The 26,165-nt window shown below is 46.6% G+C and overlaps 1 protein-coding gene across 1 annotated transcript in view; it reads left to right on the plus strand.

Annotated features, from left to right (window-relative positions):
- Nucleotides 1-26,165, plus strand: part of lama1 (laminin, alpha 1) — a 74,720-nt gene that overhangs the window by 45,830 nt on the left and 2,725 nt on the right. The window contains exons 24-54 of the mRNA XM_064941485.1: nucleotides 1,033-1,212; nucleotides 1,296-1,481; nucleotides 1,643-1,770; nucleotides 1,884-2,004; nucleotides 2,126-2,382; nucleotides 2,708-2,797; nucleotides 4,501-4,694; nucleotides 7,930-8,072; nucleotides 8,217-8,427; nucleotides 8,646-8,802; nucleotides 14,696-14,906; nucleotides 15,625-15,741; nucleotides 16,197-16,360; nucleotides 16,556-16,694; nucleotides 16,942-17,041; nucleotides 17,210-17,326; nucleotides 17,501-17,683; nucleotides 17,959-18,113; nucleotides 18,283-18,426; nucleotides 18,671-18,952; nucleotides 19,133-19,405; nucleotides 19,577-19,721; nucleotides 19,918-20,059; nucleotides 20,281-20,395; nucleotides 20,665-20,832; nucleotides 20,977-21,128; nucleotides 21,518-21,697; nucleotides 21,919-22,108; nucleotides 22,246-22,352; nucleotides 24,465-24,654; nucleotides 24,866-25,018. Coding sequence (XP_064797557.1) covers nucleotides 1,033-1,212; nucleotides 1,296-1,481; nucleotides 1,643-1,770; nucleotides 1,884-2,004; nucleotides 2,126-2,382; nucleotides 2,708-2,797; nucleotides 4,501-4,694; nucleotides 7,930-8,072; nucleotides 8,217-8,427; nucleotides 8,646-8,802; nucleotides 14,696-14,906; nucleotides 15,625-15,741; nucleotides 16,197-16,360; nucleotides 16,556-16,694; nucleotides 16,942-17,041; nucleotides 17,210-17,326; nucleotides 17,501-17,683; nucleotides 17,959-18,113; nucleotides 18,283-18,426; nucleotides 18,671-18,952; nucleotides 19,133-19,405; nucleotides 19,577-19,721; nucleotides 19,918-20,059; nucleotides 20,281-20,395; nucleotides 20,665-20,832; nucleotides 20,977-21,128; nucleotides 21,518-21,697; nucleotides 21,919-22,108; nucleotides 22,246-22,352; nucleotides 24,465-24,654; nucleotides 24,866-25,018 — 5,094 coding nt within the window. The remainder of the gene's footprint in view (nucleotides 1-1,032; nucleotides 1,213-1,295; nucleotides 1,482-1,642; nucleotides 1,771-1,883; nucleotides 2,005-2,125; nucleotides 2,383-2,707; nucleotides 2,798-4,500; nucleotides 4,695-7,929; nucleotides 8,073-8,216; nucleotides 8,428-8,645; nucleotides 8,803-14,695; nucleotides 14,907-15,624; nucleotides 15,742-16,196; nucleotides 16,361-16,555; nucleotides 16,695-16,941; nucleotides 17,042-17,209; nucleotides 17,327-17,500; nucleotides 17,684-17,958; nucleotides 18,114-18,282; nucleotides 18,427-18,670; nucleotides 18,953-19,132; nucleotides 19,406-19,576; nucleotides 19,722-19,917; nucleotides 20,060-20,280; nucleotides 20,396-20,664; nucleotides 20,833-20,976; nucleotides 21,129-21,517; nucleotides 21,698-21,918; nucleotides 22,109-22,245; nucleotides 22,353-24,464; nucleotides 24,655-24,865; nucleotides 25,019-26,165) is intronic.

Consider the following 26,165-nt stretch of genomic DNA (forward strand, 5'->3'; position numbering starts at 1 on the left):
TGAGCAGCCTTCACTCCTCCACCTCTATATGAAATTACAGCACATTTTTCAAACAAAATACTTTCTTTTCTCCGTTTGGGATGGTAATACCTTTGTTTGGTAAACTTCTTATATTTTTCAAATAACAAGCATTAATATAACAACTTGGCTTCTATTTGGCTGGGTTATGTCAAAATCGTCTTCTCTGGCTTGTTTATCACCTTGTAGCCAATTAACCAACGGCATAAGTCAAATCTAAAGATTCATGCTTGGAGCCTGGTGTTTTTCCTGATAATGTGTCATGACCAGGAAGTTATCATCTACAAGTTATTTGGAAGTTCTGAGCTATTTGGTCAGGTTATTCTGGCGATGTCTCGGTCCCTGCTCACAGTAACTAGTCAGCTGTATTCTGTCTCTACTCTTCTCATCTGTGTCTGGATGAAGAAAAGTGTCTGTATCCTCATTATTCTTGAGTGAACTGAATGCTCCTAATTAGCTTCATTTTAATTGGGCACAATGAAGAGGAAATGAAATGCCCAGACAGATGCCTAAACAGGATGCCCATCTGTTGTGGGCCGGCTGCTTAGTGATGCCACGTACGGTGCCTGCTGCTCGCAGCCTGGTGTGCCCGCTGGGTGCCCGGCTCAAGGACGCACGTGCCCTGTGTACCATTTAGCGTGGGCACACGGAGGTGGCACCCCCCCCCCCCCCTCCCGACCACCCAGGCAGAGGAATCTGAAAGGACCCCAGATGTAGCTAGCCGGGTCTATTTATTTCCTGGTTCTAATTAGTGATAAGTGATGGCACAGCTGAGCTGGCGGTAGACCTACTTGTGGGGGTGTGAGGAAAAAGAGTGGTTCTTCACTGATTGGGAAAAGTTTGCAATAAACTGAATGACACGATAGTGAGATCTCTTGATATGAAGAACTGTAGGAGAAGCAAATATGTGTGTCTGCATCTTTGTGTGTGTGTGTGTGTGTGTGTGTGTGTGTGTGTGTGTGGGTGGGCATGTCTATGCACATGCTCATGCATTTGTGTATATTTACCATACAGATCACACTGGGGTCTGACCCAGAGCTGCTGCATGTGGTCAGTCAGCGTGACCCCCAGGGCAGTGTGGAAGGGGTCTACTACCAGGCCTCAGACATGCTGCTGGACACCAGGGAGAAAGAAAACATCACACTGCCTGGACCCTACTACTGGAGGCTTCCCAAACACTACCAGGGAAATAAGGTGTGTATCTCAGACCTCTGTTACTTGTGTCTGTGAGAGAGCGATGCTGAATCATAAACATACACATTTTATTCTCTGGTTAGTTGTTGTCATATGGAGGGAAGCTGTCCTACATGGTGGCGTTCTATGCTCTGGACGGGGCTGGCCTGGCCAACTACGAGCCTCAGGTCCTGATGAGGGGGGGTCATCTGGGAAAGAAGGTCATCTACATCGATATGCCTGCCCCTGACAACAGGGTCAGAACACGTCAGGACGTCCCACTGACGGAGGTAAGGAGGACACCAGAAACAATACCTAAAGCTGGACTACCATGGGTTCAAACCCATTATATCCTGCATGCTACAAGACTGTGTTATCTGGCTGAGCTAAAGCCTACAAATCCTACAAATGAATTAATATAATTAAATCTGCTTTGATTTCTCTTGATCAGCACAAATGGAAGTATTTCAACTCTGTGTCAGAGAAAGCTGTGAGTCACTCCGATTTCTTGGCGGTCCTGAGCAATATCGAGTACATCACCATCAAGGCCTCGTATGGTACAGGGTTGCAGCAGAGCAGGTTAGTACACACACACACACACGCACACACACATACACGCACACACACACTTATTTTTGTGTTGACGCCAATAAAGCGACTATGATATCAATGTTGTGTTTGTCTTTCACTAGAATCTCCAATATCACCATGGATACGGCCCTAGAGGCAGAGGAGGGGTCAGAGGGTTTGGAGGTGGCATGTCTGATAGAGACCTGCGAGTGTCCAGCTGGCTACGCTGGACTATCCTGCCAGGTCAGACAGATTTTCACACCAAAAACAACACCATTTATTATGCACTACTACTTACTACTGTGTTTTGAGTCTATTATTTAACTTCGTTTCAGTCATTGGTGTGCGTTTGTGGTGTGTGTAGGAGTGTTCCCCCGGCTACTACCGCCAACCAGTGACTGATCTGAACCTGCGGGGGAAGAGACCCCTGATCCAGCCCTGCGTGCCCTGCCAGTGTAACAACCACAGCCAGGCCTGTGACCTGGACACGGGAGAATGTCTGGGCTGCCAGCACAACACAGCAGGCGAGCACTGTAACGTATGCGGCTCTGGGTACTATGGGAACGTGAAAGGCTCCGTCAGCGACTGCTCTCTGTGTGCCTGCCCCCTCAAAGAGAACAGGTACCTGTCTCACTCTCCCCCTGTCAGTCGCATGTTCTGATAAGTGACGTGTTGAATTTGGAGTTGAAATGATAATATCTCATTCCACACATAGTATGTCTTTTGAAGAGATAGTCCAACTACTGATTTCACACTAGCACATATTCAATCTCATAAGATGTATTTTTTCTTAGAATGCTGAAGCTGCTTGGCAATATTCTAGTTCAAGGGGGATTTAGTGAATGGGTATCCTCTGGTAATACAGACCTTTTCCCAGCAGGGGGCAGTGAGGAGATATAGTTGTGTGTATAGCACTGTTTGACAGTTTGTGTGTGTTGTGGTTTAGTTTCAGTCCTACCTGTGCAATGGAGGGAGTGATGGGAGACTTCCGCTGTAACGCCTGCAAGCCTGGTTATGAGGGACGCTACTGTGAGAGGTAAGAGAGAGTACTACACAGCTACTGTGGAGGTAAGAGAGAGTACTACACAGCTACTGTGGAGGTAAGAGAGAGTACTACACAGCTACTGTGGAGGTAAGAGAGAGTACTATTCAGGTACTGTGGAGGTAAGAGAGAGTACTATTCAGCTACTGTGGAGGTAAGAGAGAGTACTACATAGCTACTGTGGAGGTAAGAGAGAGTACTACACAGCTACTGTGGAGGTAAGAGAGAGTACTACACAGTTAGTGTGGAGGTTAAGAGAGAGTACTACACAGCTACTGTGGAGGTAAGAGAGAGTAGTACACAGCTACTGTGGAGGTAAGAGAGAGTACTACACAGCTACTGTGGAGGTAAGAGAGAGTACTACACAGCTACTGTGGAGGTAAGAGAGAGTACTATTCAGGTACTCTGGAGGTAAGATAGAGTACTACACAGCTACTGTGGAGGTAAGAGAGAGTACTACACAGCTACTGTGGAGGTAAGAGAGAGTACTACACAGCTACTGTGGAGGTAAGAGAGAGTACTACACAGCTACTGTGGAGGTAAGAGAGAGTACTACACAGCTACTGTGGAGGTAAGAGAGAGTACTACACAGCTACTGGAGGTAAGGAGGTGGAAGAGAGAGTACTACACAGATACTGTGGAGGTAAGAGAGAGTACTATTCAGGTACTGTGGAGGTAAGAGAGAGTACTATTCAGCTACTGTGGAGGTAAGAGAGAGTACTACACAGCTACTGTGGAGGTAAGAGAGAGTACTACACAGCTACTGTGGAGGTAAGAGAGAGTACTACACAGTTAGTGTGGAGGTTAAGAGAGAGTACTACACAGCTACTGTGGAGGTAAGAGAGAGTAGTACACAGCTACTGTGGAGGTAAGAGAGAGTACTACACAGCTACTGTGGAGGTAAGAGAGAGTACTACACAGCTACTGTGGAGGTAAGAGAGAGTACTACACAGCTACTGTGGAGGTAAGAGAGAGTACTACACAGCTACTATGGAGGTAAGAGAGAGTACTACACAGCTACTGTGGAGGTAAGAGAGAGTACTACACAGATACTGTGGAGGTAAGAGAGAGTACTATTCAGCTACTGTGGAGGTAAGAGAGAGTACTACACATATACTGTGGAGGTAAGAGAGAGTACTACTCAGCTACTGTGGAGGTAAGAGAGAGTACTACACAGCTACTGTGGAGGTAAGAGAGAGTACTACACAGCTACTGTGGAGGTAAGAGAGAGTACTACACAGCTACTGTGGAGGTAAGAGAGAGTACTACACAGCTACTGTGGCGGTAAGAGAGAGTACTACACAGCTACTTTGGAGGTAAGAGAGAGTACTACACAGTTAGTGTGGAGGTTAAGAGAGAGTACTACACAGCTACTGTGGAGGTAAGAGAGAGTACTACACAGTTAGTGTGGAGGTTAAGAGAGAGTACTATTCAGCTACTGTGGAGGTAAGAGAGAGTACTACACAGCTACTGTGGAGGTAAGAGAGAGTACTACACAGCTACTGTGGAGGTAAGAGAGAGTACTACACAGCTACTGTGTGACTTGTTGGATCAAAGTCAGTGTCTCTGTCACTAGAAGCCATCACTACACCTCAGACTGAGACAAACGTTATATTTTCATTTTCTATTACGTTATTTCTACGTCTCACTGTTTCTTTGCCACCCCCCCGCATCTCTCTCCCCCCTCCCTTTCTCAGGTGTTCAGTGGGTTACTATGGGAACCCGTCTGGTCCAGGAGGGAAATGTGAGGCGTGTCAGTGTAGTACTGCAGGTTCTCTCCATCTGGTCTGTGACTCTCTGAAGGGCCAGTGTGAATGTAAGGTTGGGGTCAGGGGACATCTGTGTGACCAGTGCGAGGCGAGACACATCCTGGACAGGGACCAGTGTGTCTGTGAGTACCAACCCACCCACCCACACACACACACACACACACAGACACACAGACACACACACACACACACACACACACACACACACACACACACACACACACACACACACACACACACACACACACACACACACACACACACACACACACACACACACACAGACACACACACACACACACACACACATACACATATATGTATACACACACACACACGTTAAATACCTTATTTGAATCCACTAATCAAATTCACAAAAAAGGATGCCTGTATGCATGGTTCTCAAGGGTACATAAAGCACCTCCTTCTCCAAACAGCTAGGCGGCCCATGACAGCTGAAACAGAGCAGAGCCAATTGCTTTGCCCAAGTTTTTATCAGGCCCGCAATCTGGGGGCCACACACTGCAAGCCTGTGTACGTGGCCGGGACCACCACCAACAACATCTGGTGTATTTAACACACAGGAAAACACATCAACATCAAACCAGCTTCCTCTTACACAATAATGTTTATGTATGTGTGCTGTTGGTGAGACGACTTGTCTCACCTTGCTGGCTATCAGGTCAACAAGGCGGTCATGTCTAGCAATGTACAAATCCTCATATGAACAGCAGCCATTCACAACATGGGCAATGGACTCCATTACATTTGACTTATGTAGAATATAAAATGGGTTCATGGTTTGAAGCGTACCAGAGTGCTACATTATATTTTGTTGGTAGAAATTGCAGCCTCAACTTAACAGTAAAGATGAGAATGTCCTCGCCAATGGAAGCATTCTGGAGATGGAAGCATTCTGGTACATGGAATGGGAGACAGAGTGGTCAACACAGTCCAGTGTTGCAGTAGCTGCATCCGTCTGAAACCAAGGAGTGTTGTCCTGGATGTAGGATGAGATGTTCCATCATGGGTGACAGAAGCCTCCACAACACCGCAATCTGCCACAACTGGATCAGAGGCCGTCACTGGCTCAGTTTCCATATCAGTCCATGTCCACCTGAGCTCCACTCCAGTCGGGTTGCACAGGTCACTGAGGTCCGGCCAGGCTGACCAGACACCAACACAGCCCGAGTGTCCAGTTTTCCACTGGCCTTCCTATTGAAGCCCAGGAAGTTGTCCTCAGTGTCCCTGGTATGTGGAACCTTCTGCCTCTTTAGGTCCCGAAGGAGGGAAGCTCTGGCTAACTCCTTAACTGTTACATCATCACAGTTGAGCATGTTCAACAGGTGAGTCAGTCTGGTAGCAGTGTAAATCCACTCAATATTCAGGACTCTCCTCTCTTTGACTCAGGAAGACAACGTCACATGTGGCGTGTGTGTTGAAGCATAGCCACTTTGTCATCACTTGAACAGTTCTGTTATTCATTTTCCTCAGAACCTTCTTTGGAAGAGGCACTTTCGCAAGCAAATCTTTACCAGGGCCACCTGTCTCACATCTTCTAGATTCATGACCACGGGCAGAGGGGGAAATGTCAATCATATCAAGACTGGTTGAATACACACGGACGAGCTCCTCCACTTGTTCCCCCCACTCGCCAGCAACATTAAACTCATGTCCTAAATAACTACAGTTGAAGTCAGAAGTTTACATACACCTTAGCCAAATACATTTAAACTCAGTTTTTCACAATTCCTGACATTTAATCCTAGTAAAAATTCCCTGTTTTAGGTCAGTTAGGATCACCACTTTATTTTAAGAATGTGAAATGTCAGAATAATAGTAGAGAGAATGATTTGTTTCAGCTTTTATTTCTTTCATCACATTCCCAGTGGGTCAGAAGTTTACATACAATAAATTAGTATTTGGTAGCATTGCCTTTAAACTGTTTAACTTGGGTCAAATGTTTTGGGTAGCCTTCCACAAGCTTCCCACAATAATTCCTCCTGACAGAGCTGGTGTAACTGAGTCGGGTTTGTGTAGGCCTCCTTGCTGGCACACGCTTTTTCAGGATTGCGGTCAGGGCTTTGTGATGGCCACTCCAATACCTTGACTTTTTTTTCTTAACCCATTTTGCCACAACTTTGGAAGTATGCTTGGGTTCATTATCCATTTGGAAGACCCATTTGCGACCAAGCTTTAACTTCCTGACTGATGTCTTGTGATGTTGCTTCAATATATCAACATAATTTTCTTTCCTCGTGATGCCATATATTTTGTGAAGTGCACCAGTCCCTCCTGCAGCAAAGCACCCCCACAACATGATGCTGCCACCCCCGTGCTTCACGGTTGGGATGGTGTTCTTCGGCTTGCAAGCCTCCCGTTTCCTCCAAACATAACAATGGTCAATATGGCCAAACAGTTCTATTTTTGTTTCATCAGACCAGAGGATATTTTTCCAAAAAGTACAATCTTTGTCTCCATGTGCAGTTTTTTATGGCGGTTTTGGAGCAGTGGCTTCTTCCTTGCTGAGCGGCCTTTCAGTTTATGTCTATAGGACTCGTTTTACTGTGGATATAGATACTTTTGTACCCGTTTCCTCCAGCATCTTCACAAGGTCCTTTGCTGTTGTTCTGGGATTGATTTGCACTTTTCGCACCAAAGTACGTTCATCTCTAGGAGACAGAACACGTGTGGAGGTCTACAATTTCTTTTCTGAGGTCTGATTTCTGTTGATTTTCCCATGATGTCAAGCAGAGGCACTGAGTTTGAAGGTAGGCCTTGAAATACATCCACAGGTACACCTCCAATTGACTCAAATAATGTCAATCAGAAGCTTCTAAAGACATGACATAATTTTCTGGAATTTTCCAAGCTGTTTAAAGGCACAGTCAACTTAGTGTATGTAAACTTCTGACCCACTGGAATTGTGATACAGTGAATTATAAGTGAAATAATCTGTCTGTAAACAATTGTTGGAAGAATTACTTGTGTCATGCACAAAGTAGATGTCCTAACCAATTTACCAAAACTATTGTTTGTCAACAAGAAATTTGTGGAGTGGTTGAAAAACTAGTTTTAATGACTCCAACCTAAGTATGTAAACTCCAACTGTATACGTTTCGTGACGAGAGTAGACTTTGATATGTGTATTCATTAGTGTAAATGTTGGGGACATCAGTTCTAGATTTGTACCAGCGGTTACCTCTGTTGCGTCTTTACCTCTGTTACCTCTGTTGCGACACACACACACACACACACACACACACACACACACACACACACACACACACACTGCGGTAATGTCCTAATTGAAATTTGATATCCTGAACTCCTTCCTCTCCCTCCCTCTCCCTTCAGCATGTGATGATGAGTGTACAGGGGTCCTCCTGGATGACCTGGATGCATTAGAGAGCTCCTTCCTGTCTGTCAACCTGACCGGGGTCATCCTGTCCCCCTACAGCACACTGGTCAGCCTGGAGAACGACACTCAAGAGGTCAAGGTAAAAGAGGGCTCATGTTATACCTCTCTGTCTAGGAGGTCAGGAAGTCACCTTTTGAACCCCCTGTCTTAAGTTCAGAATTCTCAGTACACATTCATTGAGGGAAAGACTGTTGTAACACACTTGACCTCATTTCTCTCCTAGAATCTGATGTCTTGGGAAAGTAGCCCAGCATATCACCTGAACAGGGTGGAGGAGGACTTGACAAATCTCACCCAGGACATAGACGGACTGCTACGGCAGGCTACAGTGCTGTCTGCTGATGGAGAGGAAGTGGCTCAGTCCACAGAGAACAGCGTTACCCAGGGGGCCAAGTTTCTGGAGTACATCATCACCATTCACACTGCCATACAAGGTACAGCAAATAGCAACCGCACAACATGCATTGCTATGTTTTTATATTCCATCTTAGGTTTCCATAGGAAATGTGTAACTTCAAAGTATGCCCATTTAGTGAACAATTTAATATTTTGTGATATTGAACAATATTTGTGATCTCCTAGTTGAGTAAAAGTTCAATATTTTAGACAAATGGTTAACATCAAAGCCCCTCCCTCTCTGTGATTGACTCAGTCCTGGCGGAGGAAGCTGCCGGTCTGAACAGGACAGAGAACGTGGAGAAGGACGAGGCTAACAGCACACGTCTATGGGAGCAGGTGGCGGCCATGTTGGAAACCATCAAATTAGTCAACCTATCCCAGGCCAACGCCAGCGTCTCTACAGAACTCAGGTCAGTTAATGTTAGTAATACTGTTTCTAGTCATACTGGGGTGATTGACTATAGGCCTACTGTGTAACACTGTTATGAGCTGTAATGGTGTTTAGTAAAGTTGTATTCAAGTTTAGTTACTACACTATAGTACATTAATACTATGGCGTATTAATATACTCACCGTGGACTGGAAGAAACCTTTTCCTTTAACAAGTCCGATGAGAAGTATATACTGCTTTCACTGGAACAGGCTCAGATCCCTGTAATTTGCTTGAAGAAAAGACTCAGGAAAAGGGGCCGTAGATCGGGTTGCCTTCTGAGAATACGTAGGCGAGTGAGTACTCCCACTGTCATCCGTTCTTCTTGCTAACGTGCAATCAATGGAAAATAAAATTGATGACCTACGATTAAGATTATCCTAACAACAGGACATTAAAAACTGTAATATCTTATGTTTCACCGAGACGAGGCTGAACGAAGAAACGGATAATATTGAGCCAGCGGGATTTTCCATGCACCGGCAGAACAGAGAAGGTACCTCTGGTAAGACGAGGGGTGGAGGTGTGTGTCTTGTGGTGAATAAGAGCTGGGGCGCGATCTCTAATATTAAAGAAGTCTCGAGGTATTGCTCGCCTGAGGTAGAGTAACTTATGTTAAGCTGTAGACCACACTATCTACCAATAGAGTTCTCATCTATATTATTCGTAGCCGTCTATTTACCACCACAGCACGAAGCTGACACTAAGACCGCTCTCATCCAACTCTATAAGGCCATAATCAAAGAAGAAAATGCTCACCCAGAAGCGGCGCTCCTAGTGGCCGGGGACTTTAATGCAGGCAAACTTAAATCAGTTTTATCACATTTTTACCAGCATGTCACATGTGCAACCAGAGGGGAAAAAAATCTTAGACCACCTTTACTCCACACACAGAGATGCATACCAAGCTCTACCCCACCCTCCGTTTGGCAAATCTGACCATAATTCTATCCTCCTTTTTAATTTATCCATTATTTTACCAGGTAAGTTGACTGAGAACACATTCTCATTTACAGCAACAACCTGGGGAATAGTTACAGGGGAGAGGAGGGGGATGAATGAGCCAATTGTAAACTGGGATTATTAGGTGACCATGATGGTTTGAGGGCTCGATTGGGAATTTAGCCAGGACACTGGGGTTAACACCCCTACTCTTACGAAGTCCCAAGAGCCATGGGATCTTTAATGACCTCAGAGAGTCAGGACACCCGTTTAACGTCCCATCCGAAAGACGGCTCCCGACACAGGCACCCTACACCAATCACTGCCCTGGGGCATTGGGATATTTTTTTAGACCAGAGGAAAGAGTGCCTCCTACTGGCCCTCCAACACCACTTCCAGCAGCATCTAGTCTCCCATCCAGAGACTGACCCGGACCAACCCTGCTTAGCTTCAGAAGCAAGACAGGAGTGGTATGCAGGGTGGTATGCTGCTTACAAGCAAAAACTAAAGCAGGAAGTACCAGTGACTCGCTCGATACAGAAGTGGGTCAGATGATGCAGATGATAAACTACAGGACTTTTTTGCTAGCACAGACTGGAATATGTTCCGGGATTCATCCAATGGCATTGAGGAGTACACCACCTCAGTCATCGGCTTCATCAATAAGTGCATAGACGACGTCATCCCCACAGTGACTGTACGTACATATCCCAACCATAAGCCATGGATTACAGGCAACATCCGCATCGAGCTAAAGGCTAGAGCTGCCACTTTCAAGGAGCGGGAGACTAATCTGGACACTTATAAGAAACCCGCTATGCCATCAGACTAACCATCAAACAAGCAAAGCGTCAATACAGGATTAAGATTGAATCCTACTACATCGGCTCTGATGCTCGTCAGATGTGGCAGGGCTTGAAAACTATTACAGACTACAAAGGGAAACCCAGACTCGAGCTGCCCAGTGACGCGAGCCTACCAGATGAGCTAAATGCTTTTTCTGCTCGCTTCGAGGCAAGCAACACTGAAGCATGCCCGAGAGCACCAGCTGTTCCGGATGACTGTGTGATAATGTTCTCCGTCGCCGTTGTGAACAAAACCTTTAAACAGGTCAACATTCACAAAGCCGGTGGGCCAGACGGATTACCTGGACGTGTACTCAAAGCATGCGCTTACCAACTGTCAAGTGTCTTCACTGACATTTTCAACTTCTCCCTGATCGAGTCTGTAATCCCTGTGCCCAAGGAAGCGAAGATAATCTGCCTAAATGATTACCGCCCCGTAGCACTCACGTCAGTAGCCATGAAGTACTTTGAAAGGCTGGTCATGGCTCACATCAACAGCATCCTCCCAGACACACTAGACCCACTCCAATTTGCATACCGCCCCAACAAATCCACAGATGTCGCAATCTCAATCACACTCCACACTTTCCTTTCCCACCTGGACAAAAGGAACACCTATGTGAGAATGCTATTCATTGACTACAGCTCAGCGTTCAACACCATAGAGCCCACGAAGCTCATCACTAAGCTCAGGACTCTGGGACTAAGCACCTGGATCCTAGACTTCCTGACTGGCCGCCCCCAGGTGGTAAGAGTAGGCAACAAGACGTCTGCCACGCTGATCCTTAACACTGGGGCCCGTCAGGGGTGTATACTTAGTCCCCTCCTGTACTCCCTGTTCGCCCACGAATGCGTGGCCAAACACGACTCCAACACCATCATTAAGTTTGCTGACGACACAACAGTGGTCGTCCTGATCGCCAACAACGATGAGACATTCTATAGGGAGGAGGTCAGAGAACTGCCAGTGTGGTGCTAGGACAACAACCTCTCCCTCAATGTGAGCAAGACTAAGGAGCTGAACGTGGACTACAGGAAAAGGCGGGCTGAACAGGCCCCCATCTACATCGACAGGGCTGTAGTGAAGCGGGTCGAGAGTTTCAAGTTCCTTGGTGTCTATATCACCAACGAACTATCATTGTCCAAACATACCATGACAGTCGTGAAGAGGGCACGACAAAACCTTTTCCCCTTAGGAGACTGAAAAGATAGGTCCCCCAGATCCTCAAAAGGTTCTACAGCTGCACCATCGAGAGCATCCTGACCGGTTGCATCACCACCTGGTATGGCAACTGCTTGGCATCTGACCTTAAGGCACTACAGAGTTGGTAATGTGTACAGCCCAGTACATCACCGGTGCCAAGCTTCCTGCCATCCAGGACCTATATAATAGGCAGTGTCAGGGGAAAGTTCTCTGCTACCGCACGGCAAGTGGTACCGGAGCACCAAGTCTAGGACCAAAAGGCTCCTCAACAGCTTCTACCCCCAAGCCATAAGACTGCTGAACAGTTAATACAATCGCCACCGGACTATTTACATTGACCTCTTGAACACAGCTGCTACTAGCTATTTGTTTGTTACCTATGCATAGTCACTTCTCCCCCACCTACATGTACAGATTACCTCAACTATCCTGTATCCCTGCACACTGACTCGATAACGGTGCCCCCTGTATATAGCCTCGTTATTGTTATTCTTATTGTGTTACTTTTCATTATTACTTCTTATTTTAGTCGACTTGGTAAATATTTTCTTCTTCTTGAACAGCGCTCTTGGTGAAGGGCTTGTAGTAAGTAAGCATTTCACGAATACACTTCTTGTATACGGCGCATGTGGCAAATAAAGTTTGATTTGATTTTTTGATTTGATTTGGTGAAGCGTGATTCATCACTCCAGAGAACGCGTTTCCACTGCTCCAGAGTCCAATGGTGGCAAGCTGGACACCACTCCAGCCGACGCTTGGCATTGCGCATGGTGATCTTAGGTTTGTGTGCGGCTGATCGGCCATCAAAACCCATTTCAAAAGCTCCCGACTCCACTTTGTCCATGACAGCCAACAGAGGCTCATCATAAGACATCCCTTCTTCCATGTGTCTCTTAGGGTCAATCTTCAATCAGTTTAAGTTTTATTTTTGTAATAAAACGTTGCTTCCTAAGCCAGTTTGGAACTTGGTAGAGAACAGATGATTTTTGCGCTACACACTTCAGCACTCGGCGGTCCTGTTCTGTGAGCTTGTATGGCCTACCACTTTGCGACTGAGCTATTGTTGCTCCTTCACAATAACAGCACTTACAGTTGACTGAGGCAGTTCTAGCAGGGCAGAAATTTGACAAACTGACTTGTTGGAAAGTTAGCATCCTATGACGGTGCCATGTTGAAAGTCACTGAGCTATTCAGTATGGGCCATTCTCCTGGCAATGTTTGTCTATGGTGATTGCATGGCTGTGTGCTCAATTTTATACACCTGTCAACAACAGGTGTGGCTGAAATAGCCGAATCCACTCATTTGAAGAGGTGTCAACATACACTGCATGCCCTCCTCCCTTTTGTACACTGCTGCTACTCGATGTTTCTTATCTATGCATAGTCACTTCACCCCTACTGACAGTACTTGTACAAATTACCTCAACTAACCTGTACTCTCGCCCACTGACTCGGTACCGGGACCCCCTGTATATACCCCCCCACACTGACTCGGTACTGGGACCCCCTGTATATACCCCCACACTGACTCGGTACCGGGACCCCTGTATATAGCCCCCCACACAGACTCGGTACCGGGACCCCCTGTATATACCCCCCACACTGACTCGGTACCGGGACCCCCTGTATATAGCCCCCACACTGACTCGGTACCGGAACCCCCTGTATATAGCCCCCACACTGACTCGGTACCGGGACCCCCTGTATATAGCCCCCCACACTGACTCGGTACCGGGACCCCCTGTATATACCCCCCACACTGACTCGGTACCGGGACCCCCTGTATATAGCCCCCACACTGACTCGGTACCGGGACCCCCTGTATATAGCCCCCCACACTGACTCGGTACTGGGACCCCCTGTATATAGCCCCCCACACTGACTCGGTACCGGGACCCCCTGTATATACCCCCCCACACTGACTCGGTACCGGGACCCCCTGTATATAGCCCCCACACTGACTCGGTACCGGGACCCCCTGTATATAGCCCCCCCACACTGACTCGGTACCGGGACCCCTGTATTTACCCCCCACACTGACTCGGTACCGGGACCCCCTGTATATACCCCTGCACACTGACTCGGTACCGGGACCCCCTGTATATACCCCCACACTGACTCGGTACCGGGACCCCCTGTATATAGCCCCCACACTGACTCGGTACCGGGACCCCCTGTATATAGCCCCCCACACTGACTCGGTACCGGGACCCCCTGTATATACCCCCCACACTGACTCGGTACCGGGACCCCCTGTATATACCCCTGCACACTGACTCGGTACCGGGACCCCCTGTATATAGCCCCCACACTGACTCGGTACCGGGACCCCTGTATATAGCCCCCACACTGACTCGGTACCGGGACCCCCTGTATATAGCCCCCACACTGACTCGGTACCGGGACCCCCTGTATATAGCCCCCCACACTGACTCGGTACCGGGACCCCTGTATATACCCCCCACACTGACTCGGTACCGGGACCCCTGTATATACCCCCCCACACTGACTCGGTACCGGGACCCCCTGTATATACCCCTGCACACTGACTCGGTACCGGGACCCCCTGTATATACCCCTGCACACTGACTCGGTACCGGGACCCCCTGTATATACCCCCCACACTGACTCGGTACCGGGACCCCCTGTATATGGCCTCGTTATTGTTATTGTGTTGCTTTTTATGATTATTTTTTACTTTAGTCTATTTGTTAAATACTTTCTTAACTCTTCTTGAACTGCACCGTTGGTTAAGGGCTTGTAAGTAAGCATTTCACGGTAAGGTCTACAACTGTTGTATTCGGCGCGTGTGACAAATAAAATTTGATTTGATTTTGATTTGATTAATTCATTTTGAAGTGACTAATCCACCTGTACCACAGTGCTACCAAGGCTCTCCTCCAGAGGGTGCTGGAGGACCTTCTGGAGCCCCAGGGGGCGATAGAGTCCCAGACCCTCAACATCTCTAACACCCTGACTGAACACCACCAACAGCTAGAGGATGCCCATGCCCTACTGATGACTGCCAGGGAGAACAACAACCACACACACACCCTGCTGGGGAGCATCTACACCAACCTGCCAGAGTACCAGGTGAGTACACGTACTATAATCACTGTACTCACACTTACTTTAATCACTGTACTGAGTACTCACACTCACTATAATCACTCTCCCAAACTTACTATAATCACTGTACTCACACTTACTATAATCACTGTACTGAGTACTCACACTCACTATAATCCCTCTACCAAACTTACTACAATCACTGTATTCAGTACTCAAATATGAATTTGTTCCTTGTGCTGTTGGATTACTAAATGCAAAGTAAATTGTATCAGTATATGTACTTATCTATCTAGTGCAGTTGGGACAGTGGTCGTTTGTGAGTGAATGTATTAATGTCCTCTATGTTGTTAGTGTGTGCATCATGATGGACTGAGTGGTTTAAATGTGCCTGATATGAGAATGTGTGTATATGTGTATCCTGGATGGACAAAGTTTTATTCTATTATATTCGTCTATAATCTCTACTCAGTATTCACACTTACTATATACTCACTATAATCAAGTACTTTAAAGTAACATAAATAACATGTAGTCGAGTTTGCCAATATTGTTGATCTGTGCCAAATCATATCAGGTCACTTTTATTCAAATGTAGGAATATACACGTACAATGGAGTCAAATGTACTTTGCGAAGTGATTTGAATTGGACTTTTGGTCATCTTCAAACATCGTAACTGTAGAAGGTCTATACATTTCTCCTGTAGTTGTATTTAGACTGTGTTGTCTCTGTGTGCGTAGGGTCTGAAGCAGAATGTGAGCCGGCTTAACCAGACAGCAGAAACCCAACTAGAGGAGACTCAGGACATCCTGGCTGATGCTGTCAATCTAGCAGAGGACATGAGCAACATCACCTCTGTAAGTCACACCATAACACCACATTACCACCATATCCATATCAAATAAAGGGGATATACTGTATAACTGCAACAAAGTAGCATCCCCCTATTGTGTGAATGTGTTGATTTAATCTTTATTTAAGCAGGAGGTCACTTTACATAAAAAATTGTAGTTCTCTGTTTTAAAAAGACTGTATTGCTAGTAGAGTCTGTGTTTAAAAAAGGCTGTATTGCTAGTAGAGTCTGTGTTTTAAAAAGACTGTATTGCTAGTAGAGTCTGTGTTTGAACTGGTTTCTCTGTGTGTGTGTGTGTGTGTGTGTGTGTGTGTGTGTGTGTGTGTGTGTGTGTGTGTGTGTGTGTGTGTGTGTGTGTGTGTGTGTGTGTGTGTGTGTGTGTGTGTGTGTGTGTGTGGGTGTGTGTGTGTGTGTGTGTGTGTGTGTGTGTGTGTGTGTGTGTGTGTGTGACCTGTACAGCAGCTGGAGGGGGCCAAGGACCAGCTGGAGCTGTGGAACCCCATGTTGAGGAAGCATGTGGACACTCTGGTGATGGATCTGAGGAAGAAAGATGCTCTGGAGCTGGTCTACAAGGCTGAGGACCACGCCCGGGAACTTAGCAAGATGGCCCAGGGTCTGCAGAGGTATGTGTGTGTGCCGGCGGTCAGGCGAGTGTGTGTGCGTGAACTTCAACATACTGTATGTATCTTTGTCTATGTATTTCAAAATGCCTCATCATCACAAATATTAGGCCATAGAAAAAATACTAAATAGATATAATAGCGAGGTCGTCCATACATGTACAGTACATCAGCCTAACTTCCTCTTCCTGTATGTAGCTCTCTAGTGGAGGTGATGAATACCACTCTGAACGCCACCAGCGCAGAGCATGGCGACTCTAACATCAGAGCTAACGTCCAGCCTGCAGAGGAGATGGCTAACCTAGCCAACCTGACCGCTACTATGGCCCTCAATATGGTGAGTCAACACTCATTTAGTGGACATCAGTATCAACATCAAATAATAGAATAACTGGTCCCAAACCTGTTTGTGCTGTCTATGGTCATCGTCATGCCAAACACCATAGGATTTTGCAAGACAGCACAAAACAGATCTGGGACCAGGCTATAGAATAACCACTGCTACGTTGGATATGAAGTGTGTTGTGGGTCAGAAACCTGCTAGCTATAGGAGTATCGTAAATAACTGTGTGTGTTGACTGTAGATTGTCCAGCCAGAGTCTTTCACTGATCTGGGATCTGAGGCTGTGCAGCGTAGTGAGAAGATTCTGGCCGAGAGTCTAACCCTGAGAAACAGCACTGAGGGTGAGTTGGAGTATGCACACGCACGCACGCACGCACACACACACACACACACACACACACACACACACACACACACACACACACACACACACACACACACACACACACACACACACACACACACGCAGCCTTATGGTAGTAACTTATATATGTGTGTGTCCTCCCTAGGTCTCCTGGCTAACATCAGTGATGTGACAGATAGAATGGCCTTGCTGAAAGAGAAACTCTGTAACACCAGCCGTCTCATCCCAGAGCAAGGCGCCCTGCTCCACAGCCTGCCCAACGGTGAGTGGCACTGCCATCTGCTGCCCTGTCAACTCAACTGTCCTTTTATATATCATTTCTGCTTTACCATACTGTAGACATAAGTCATATATTTAACACTTTATCACAAACTCAGAGGCACGCTAGACAGTGGGGAAACAGTTTGTGTGACGTTGCCTGTGCTGCCCCCTGTAGGCACCAGTAAGCAGGTGCTGGACGCCAAGGAGCAGGCTGCCTTGGCGAACACTTCCCTACAGAGGGCGCTGGAGCGCCTGGAGGAGCTTCGGGTCAGACTGGAGAAGTCCAGCACGGCTGTGGCCCAGGCCAGAACTAGCATCTCCAACACCAATCAGCTGTTCTCCGACTCACAATCCACTGGTGAGACTAACACATCATTCAGACATCCAACTATGGTTCTAGCTAGATTATAGCCAGCAACTTTGTAATGGAAGAGGTTTCATCTTTGCTTCCATCTTTTCCACATTAAACGACACCACATTTAAAGCCAAGTAGTGCCCCAAATACCTGTCATGTTATCATGTTATCTTGTCATATCACTTTAGAGGCAAATTTCTAGAAATATTATGTGACTCACAGGAATGAGTAAGATGACGTAAGTATCATGAACCTGTCCTATCTGTTGTCCCTTTCAGCCAGTACAGCTGAGTCTAAGCTGAAGGAGGCAGAGAGTCGTACAGAGAGACTGTATGACCGTCTCAAACCCCTCAAGACCCTGGGGGAGAACCTGAGCAGAAACCTGTCTGAGATCAGAGAGATGATCAACCAGGCCCGCAAACAGGCTGCCTCTGTTAGTCACTTCTACACACACACACACACACACACACACACACACACACACACACACACACACACACACACACACACACACACACACACACACACACACACACACACACACACACACACACACAGCTTTCAATTGTAATACTGTTTATGTCCTGCTCTCTCCTGTATAGATCAAGGTGGCAGTGCTGGCAGACAAAAACTGTGTGAGGGCCTACACACCTGAGGTATCCTCCAGTAACTTCAACACTCTTACCATGACCGTCAAGACCAGCGAGCCTGACAACCTGCTCTTCTACATGGGCAGCAGCTCCAGCGTAAGTCACACACTGACACGTGCTGAATATCCCATGACGTACCTAATCATGATTACCCATAAGTCAGTTTTAAACTTAAGTCTACTGTATATAATCTACATCCAACCAGATGGTTGATTTATAACTATCTATAAACGACCCTTCACAAACACTTTATCATGTCAATGTAAAAGCAGTAGCCACTATAACCATATGGCTCTCTGACATGTGTAAAGTAAATGTATCATTTTACGCTGAATATCAGGTGGACTTCATGGCGGTGGAGATGCAGCATGGCAAGGTGGCGTACCTGTGGGACGCGGGTTCAGGCCACGTCAAGCTGGAGTACCCCGACGTCCAGATCAACAACAACAAGTGGCACCACATCAACGCCACGCGCTTTGGGAGGCACGGCACACTGTCAGTCCACCAGCTGGAGTCAGACCCCCTGCCCGCGGTCAAGACCACCTCACCAGGCTCCGCTACGATCCTGGAAGTCAACAAGTCCACCCTGATATTCGTTGGTGGCCTGGGAGGCCAGATCAAGGTACAGTATTAAGATCTGTCTTGGGGTTTTTCACTCAGCCATGGTTCTAGCCAGGACCTTGGGTCCTTGAGAACTTGAACTCATTCAATTCAAGTTGAGTCAACATCTTTCATGATGTTTCCTCCACTAATAAAACAGTGTAATCTATCACAACTGATTCAATCTATTTTGTGTCTACAGTCCTCTGTGGTGAAAATGACCCAGTTTACGGGCTGTATGGGGGAGGCGTCGCTCAACGAGAAGAACATCGGGCTGTGGAACTACGCTGAGAGGGAGGGCCAGTGTCGCGGCTGCTTCATGAGTCCGCAGACAGAGGAGACATCCTTCCACTTTGATGGCAGTGGCTACTCAGTGGTAGAGAAACCCCTCCGCTCCACCTCCACCTCCATCGTCATGCTGTTCAAGACCCTCTCCCCCAACGGCCTGCTGCTCTACCTGGCCTCCAACGGCACGGTACGCTCCCTGCTGGCCCACACACACACACACTACAACCACACTGAACAGTCTGTATTTATAGCCTAGTTAGCATATAGTGGTCAGCTATTATCATCTGATGTAACTAAATTCCCCTATGGGGACAATAAATATTGATTGATAGATTGATGTGTATATTTGTCATTCCAGAGGGACTTCCTGTCCATTGAGCTGGTGGAGGGCCAAGTGCGTCTGACCTTTGAACTGGGCTCTGGCCCTCTGACCCTCACCTCCAACAAAGCCTACAACACCGGCAGCTGGTACAAGATCACCCTGCAGAGGAACAAACGCAAAGGTGGGTCAAACGTCATAGGCTCATATTTATAGGGTAGAGTTGACAACTAAACAATGTTGGGGTCACATATTCTTCTTCTCATTTCTCCGTTGCACTTTATGGACACACTATTCATACCCTTATTGTGTTGTAGTTAATTAACCTGGTATAATGTCTATGTCATGTAAAGTAAAGTATTGTATCTCTCCCCTCCTAGTTTATATGGCGGTGATGGCGGCAGACAACTCATCAGAGAAAGAGATCATGGAGGCGGAGTCTCCTGGGACCGCCTCCGACCTCAACCGCTCCGACCTGGACCCAATCTACATCGGGGGACTGCCCATGTCTCGCCCCATCAGGTACTGGAACTACTTTGGCGCATACTTCACCTACCTGCAAGATATTCCTAGTTGATATGCATTTGTATTGCGGTCATTAATATATTTTTGGTGGAGCTCCTACTGCATTATGTAAATATTGAGCTTAGTGTGTGAATTGGTGTATTTTGGTATTTTTTTCGTTTTTTTTCTACATTAAGTAAAATAAACGAGGTAAATTGTGAATTGAATTATTTTTGCAGGAGACAAGTAGTAGCACGGTCCTATGTGGGCTGCATCAAAAACATGGAGATCGCCCGCTCCAACTTTGACCTGCTCCGAGACTCCTATGGTGTCAAGAAAGGCTGTGTGTTAGAGGTAAGAAAGGCTGAAAGTAAAGAACCTTTCTTCAGGGGCCTTCTTCCTCTCTAGACAAATTAAAGGTAGACTCAGCAATATTGGGAAAAGTGACTAGTGACAGTGACAGTCTTGGCATTTTCATTTTGCTGTTGTCGATTTCTGTTAAGAGGAAGATGCCCAGCAGTACATGATAATGACATATTGTTGAGTCATCTTACACTGAATGCAAAAAGACTTTCCATATTCCCTATGAGTTACTTGTGTGTGTGTGTGTGTGTGTGTTCCAGCCCATCCGCAGTGTGTCTGTACTGAGAGAGGGCTATGTGGAGTTGCCGTCTGTGTCTCTTGACCCCCAGGGGGAGCTGTTGGCCTCCTTCTCTACCCGCAATGACACTGGCATAATCCTGGCAGGCTTCAGCAAGGCAGGCACCCGCAAAAGCAGACAGGCTCGCCAGGTAAGGCCACAGATATACTGTGATAAACAATTAGACATTATAAGAGCTCATACATGTTCATTAGTAATAAATCTTTATAATGTTGCCAAAATCACTTATGGTTCAACCACATATTGACCATGTTTTCTGTGTGTTTGTGTCCAGCCCTTCCTGGCAGTCATGCTGATTTCGGGGCGCTTGGAGGTTCATGTCAACATGGCAGAGGGCGGGAGCGTCCACAAGGTTGTGGTCAAATCACGCTCTGGGAGTTTCAGTGACGGACAGGAGCACTCGGTCATCTTGCAGAGGAACAGGAAGTGAGTGGCACCAGGAAGAGGGACTGATTAACCTGTAACATATGTCTTGATTTCATGCTGATGGATGGCTCAGTCATTATAAATGATGTCATTTGGAATTATACTTCCGCACACAAAATTATCTCTGCCTTTGTCGTGTTGTCCTTGACCTTATTCAAGAACTTTCTATGCTGATGTTGTACATAGGATGGATATATATAACAACTGCCATGGGATTAAATAAACTTTGAAATGGCCATTGAACAGCAGTAAATATTGCAGAATGTATCTTTAAATAATCATGTTGTCCAGTATGGAATAAGATACAAGAAGTCTATTCTAAGATGAATAGCACTGCGTTGTTATTATTGACACGTAGTAACTTACCACTGTGTGTGTCATCCATCGAGGATGTTGGTTGTACTAGTGGATGAGGACCACCAGGAGATGGTACGTCTGTCCTCGGAGAAGGCCTCTCTGACCCTCACCTCTCTGTACATGGGCGGAGTCCCACCAGCAGAGGGCGCCGGGCTGCTCCGAACCACCTCCTCCTTCTACGGCTGCATCAGGAACCTGGCCCTGGACTCCAAGTGAGTCACACACCCAATACACAATGATACTTCTTTTGTCACACTGTGCTGGAGTAATTTATGTTTTAATCGAGGATGCCATAAGTACGTTTCTAAGGCTAAGCATTATCTCAAGGAATATTTTTTGGGGTCGCTGGTAACAAGGAGTATGGCATCCCTCCTCAATTGGGGCCTTCATGGTTACTCTTTGGTCTGACCCATGTTGTGCTGTGTCCCTATAGGTTGTTGGACCTGTCGGCTGCTGTGAGGTACCACAACGTGGACATGGACAGCTGTCTATTGGAGGAGAGGCCTAAAAGGGTCCTCCTATCTGATGACACTGACCTAGATGCCGAGCCCACTCCGGACCCTGCCAGAACCCCTGCACCACTCCCCGGCCAGCTCAGCGCGCTCACCCCCGGCACACTCACGGTACAGCAGACACACACACACACCTCTTATCTGTTGGGATTTACTGTGCTGCAGCTCTTCAAACAGGTCACCATGTTGTCACAGATAGTTCCTCGTGTTGTCCGTCATTGTTCTGTGTTCCCTCTGTTTGTCTCCAGTGTGCATCGATGGACAACACCTCATCCATCCCAGAAGCACAGCAGTTTGGCATCTCCAGACACAGTCACATGGTCCTCAGCATCAACCCCAACACAGTGAGGAGGAGGTCAGTACTGACAGCTGGCTCATTGAACTACCCTCTCCAAAACATGTCAGATGGCACAGCATGGTTTTTATCATAGAGATTATATTCTATGTCATTTCTATGATTGTCACAATTCTATATTCATTTCTTTAGGGATTCTCACTTCATAGTGTTGTATCTAATTTGTGTCATGTTAGCCTTGATATCAGTTGGCCCATAGCTAGTTGTGTAAAACCGGTTCAAGCCAGCATTCCAGTACATTGAAATGGAGGTAGGAAGGTGTTCTAGCTGCTTAGCTAATACTTTGCCTTGGTGTGCTCTACAACCATCATACTAAGTACTCTTCCTGTAATGGAGAGCATAGTCCTATACTTTTGGCCATGCAGTGTATGTGGACACCCCTTCAAATTAGTGGATTCGGCTATTTCAGCCGTATAAAATTGAGCACACAGCCATGCAATCACCATAGACAAACATTGCCAGGAGAATGGCCCGTACTGAATAGCTCAGTGTCTTTCAACATGGCACCGTCATAGGATGCCAAGTCAGTTTGTCAAATTTCCGCTCTAGAGCTGCCTCAGTCAACTGTAAGTGCTGTTATTGTGAAGGAGCAACAACAGCTCAGCCGCAAAGTGGTAGGCCATACAAGCTCACAGAACAGAACCGCCGAGTGCTGAAGTGTGTAGCACGTAAAAATCATCTGTTCTCTACCGAGTTCCAAACGGGCTCTGGAAGCAACGTTTTATTACAAAAATAAAACTTAAACTCATTGAAGATTGACCCTAAGAGACACATGGAAGAAGGGATGTCTTATGATGAGCCTCTGTTGGCTGTCATGGACAAAGTGGAGTCGGGAGCTTTTGAAATGGGTTTTGATGGCCGAGCAGCCGCACACAAACCTAAGATCACCATGCGCAATGCCAAGCGTCGGCTAGAGTGGTGTCAAGCTTGCCGCCATTGGACTCTGGAGGAGTGGAAACACGTTCTCTGGAGTGATGAATCACGCCTCACCATCTGTCAGTCTGACGGACAAATCTGGGTTTGGCGGATGCCAGGAGAACACTACCAATGCATTGTGCCAGCTGTACAGTTTGGTGGAGGAGGAATAATTCTCTAGGGCTGTTTTTCTTGGTTTGGCTAGATCCCTTAGTTCCAAAGCGAGGTCCATACAGAAATGCTTGGTCAAGATTGGTGTGGAAGAACTTGACTGGCCTGCACAGAACCCTGACCTCAACCCCATCGAACACCTTTGGGATGAATTGGAACGCCGACTGCGAGCCGGCCTAATCGCCCAACATCAGTGCCCTACCTCACTAATGCTCTTGTAGCTGAATGGAAGCAAGTCCCTGCAGCAATGTTCCAACATATAGTGGAAAACCATCCCAGAAGAGTGGAGGCTGTTATAGCAGCAAAGGGGGGACCGACTCTATATTAATGCCCATGATTTAGGAATGAGATGTTCGATGAGCAAGTGTCCACATACTTTTGGCCATGTCGTGTAACATACAGGATAGTGAATTGCAAAAAACCCTCAAGGCCAACATCGTTGATTGCTTTTCTCTGAGCATGAGTGCATATCTCTTCATTAAAGAGAAGAATTATAATAGCCTCCCCAAGGTCTACCTAATTTCCTGTCTCGGCTGTGGCCCATTCTCTTTGTTTAAATATTTATTATAGCAGGCACTCCGGCACTGCTTGGAAACGAGCAGGGCTAATGTTACACATTCCCATTGACTTAGCTAGAACTCTTCTCAAGTGTTTCACTGTAGCCTACATTGTTTGTGATTGAGAGGAAGGCACAGTTCAATTAACCTGATCCCAGATCTGCTTATGCTCTTGCCAACTCCTATTGTCACTGTCATTCCAAACATGTTGTGAGACATGTTTTTGGTTGGTGGATTCATCAATATATGATTATTATGAGATTGGTTGGTACTCCTAAACAAATGTCCACTTCAATTGTGTATTATTGACAATTATCCACAAATTGTCATATCCATTCATTGCCTATTTATAGGTCTACCAAACCATTAACAAAAGTCTTTATCTTAGAGGAAATCATAGCTAACTCAAAATATAGCTTTGTCAGTAGCTTAAATTCTTAATGTCTCTTCTCGCTTCTCTTCCTGACAGTTTCTCTCTGGAGCTGTCGGTGCGTACCTATACCCAGAGTGGTTTGATCTACTACATGGCCCACGCCAACCAGATGGACTACGCCACTCTGCAGCTGCTGGGAGGACATCTGTTCTTCACCTGTGACAAGGGCAGCGGCCCCGCCACCGCCACCTTCCCTGTGCCCGTCAACGACGGCCAGTGGCACACAGTTAGTGACTATGCCCTTCTGGGCCAAGAGCGATAGTAGATTGCAGTGATTGTTGTCGATTCAGGGGATGCATAACAATATCATTAATGAATACAAAAGCCCAAGTATGTCACAATTCAAGTTTGTTTCAGATCATAACTGAAAGCAGTGATATTACCATGCAGGTTGTCATGACTCTCCCCAACCCTGTCGTGTATCTGTGGGTGTCCAGGTGAAGACGGACTTCAATAAGAAGAGTGTGGTTATCAGTGTCGACGGCCAGCCGTCAACTCCAGTGCCGGCTAAAGGAAACACTCTGGATGTGGAGAACAAGCTGTATCTGGGAGGACTTCCCCAGAGCTACACCGCCAAGAAGATAGGCAATGTAAGTTCAACTACAACACACAACATGCACTGACTGTACAAAACATTAAGAACACGTGCTCTTTCCATGACAGACTGACCAGATGAAAGCTATGATCCCTTATTGATGTCACTTGTTAAATCAACTTTGAATCAGTGTAGATGAAGGGAGGAGACAGGTTAAAGGATTTATAAACATTGAGACATGGATTGTATATGTGTGCCATTCAGAGGGTGAATGGGCAAGACACAATATTGAATTGCCTTTGAACAGGGTATGGTAGTAGGTGCCAGGCCCACCGGTTTGTGTCAAGAACTGCAACGCTGCTGAGTTTTTCACGCTCAACAGTTTCTCATGTGTATCAAGAATGGTCCAGCACCCAAAGGACATCCAGTCAACTTTACACAACTGTGGGAAGCATTGGAGCCAACATGGGCCAGCAACGCTGTGGCAAGCTTTCGACACCTTGTACAGTCGTGGCCAAAAGTTTTGACACAAATATACATTTTCACAAAGTCTGCTGCCTCAGTGTGTTTAGATATTTTAGTCAGATACTGAAGTATAATGACACACATCTCATAAGTGTCAAAGGCTTTTTATCGACAATTACATGAAGCTGATGCAAAGAGTCAATATTTGCAGTATTGACCCTTCTTTTTCAAGACCTCTGCAATCTGCCCTGGCATGCTGTCAATTAACTTCTGGGCCACATACTGACTGATGGCAGCCCATTCTTGCATAATCAATGCTTGGAGTTTGTCAGAATTTGTGGGGTTTTGTTTGTCCACCCACCTCTTGAGTATTGACCACAAGTTGTCAATGGGATTAAGGTCTGGGGAGTTTCCTGGCCATGGACCCAAAATATCGATGTTTTGTTCCCCGAGGCACATAGTTATCACTTTTGCCTTATGGCAAGGTGCTCCATCATGCTGGAAAAGGCATTGATTCGTCACCAAACTGTTCCTGGATGGTTGGGAGAAGTTGCTCTCGGAGGATGTGTTTGTGCCATTCTTCATTCATGGCTGTGTTCTTAGGCAAAATTGTGAGTGAGCCCACTCCCTTGGCTGAGAAGCAACCCCACAAATTAATGGTCTCAGGATGCTTTACTGTTTGCATGACACAGGACTGATGGTAGCTCTCACCTTGTCTTCTCCGGACAAGCTTTTTT

Source organism: Oncorhynchus masou, chromosome 28 (genome assembly GCF_036934945.1).
Source record: "Oncorhynchus masou masou isolate Uvic2021 chromosome 28, UVic_Omas_1.1, whole genome shotgun sequence".
In the NCBI taxonomy this organism is placed as follows: domain Eukaryota; kingdom Metazoa; phylum Chordata; class Actinopteri; order Salmoniformes; family Salmonidae; genus Oncorhynchus; species Oncorhynchus masou.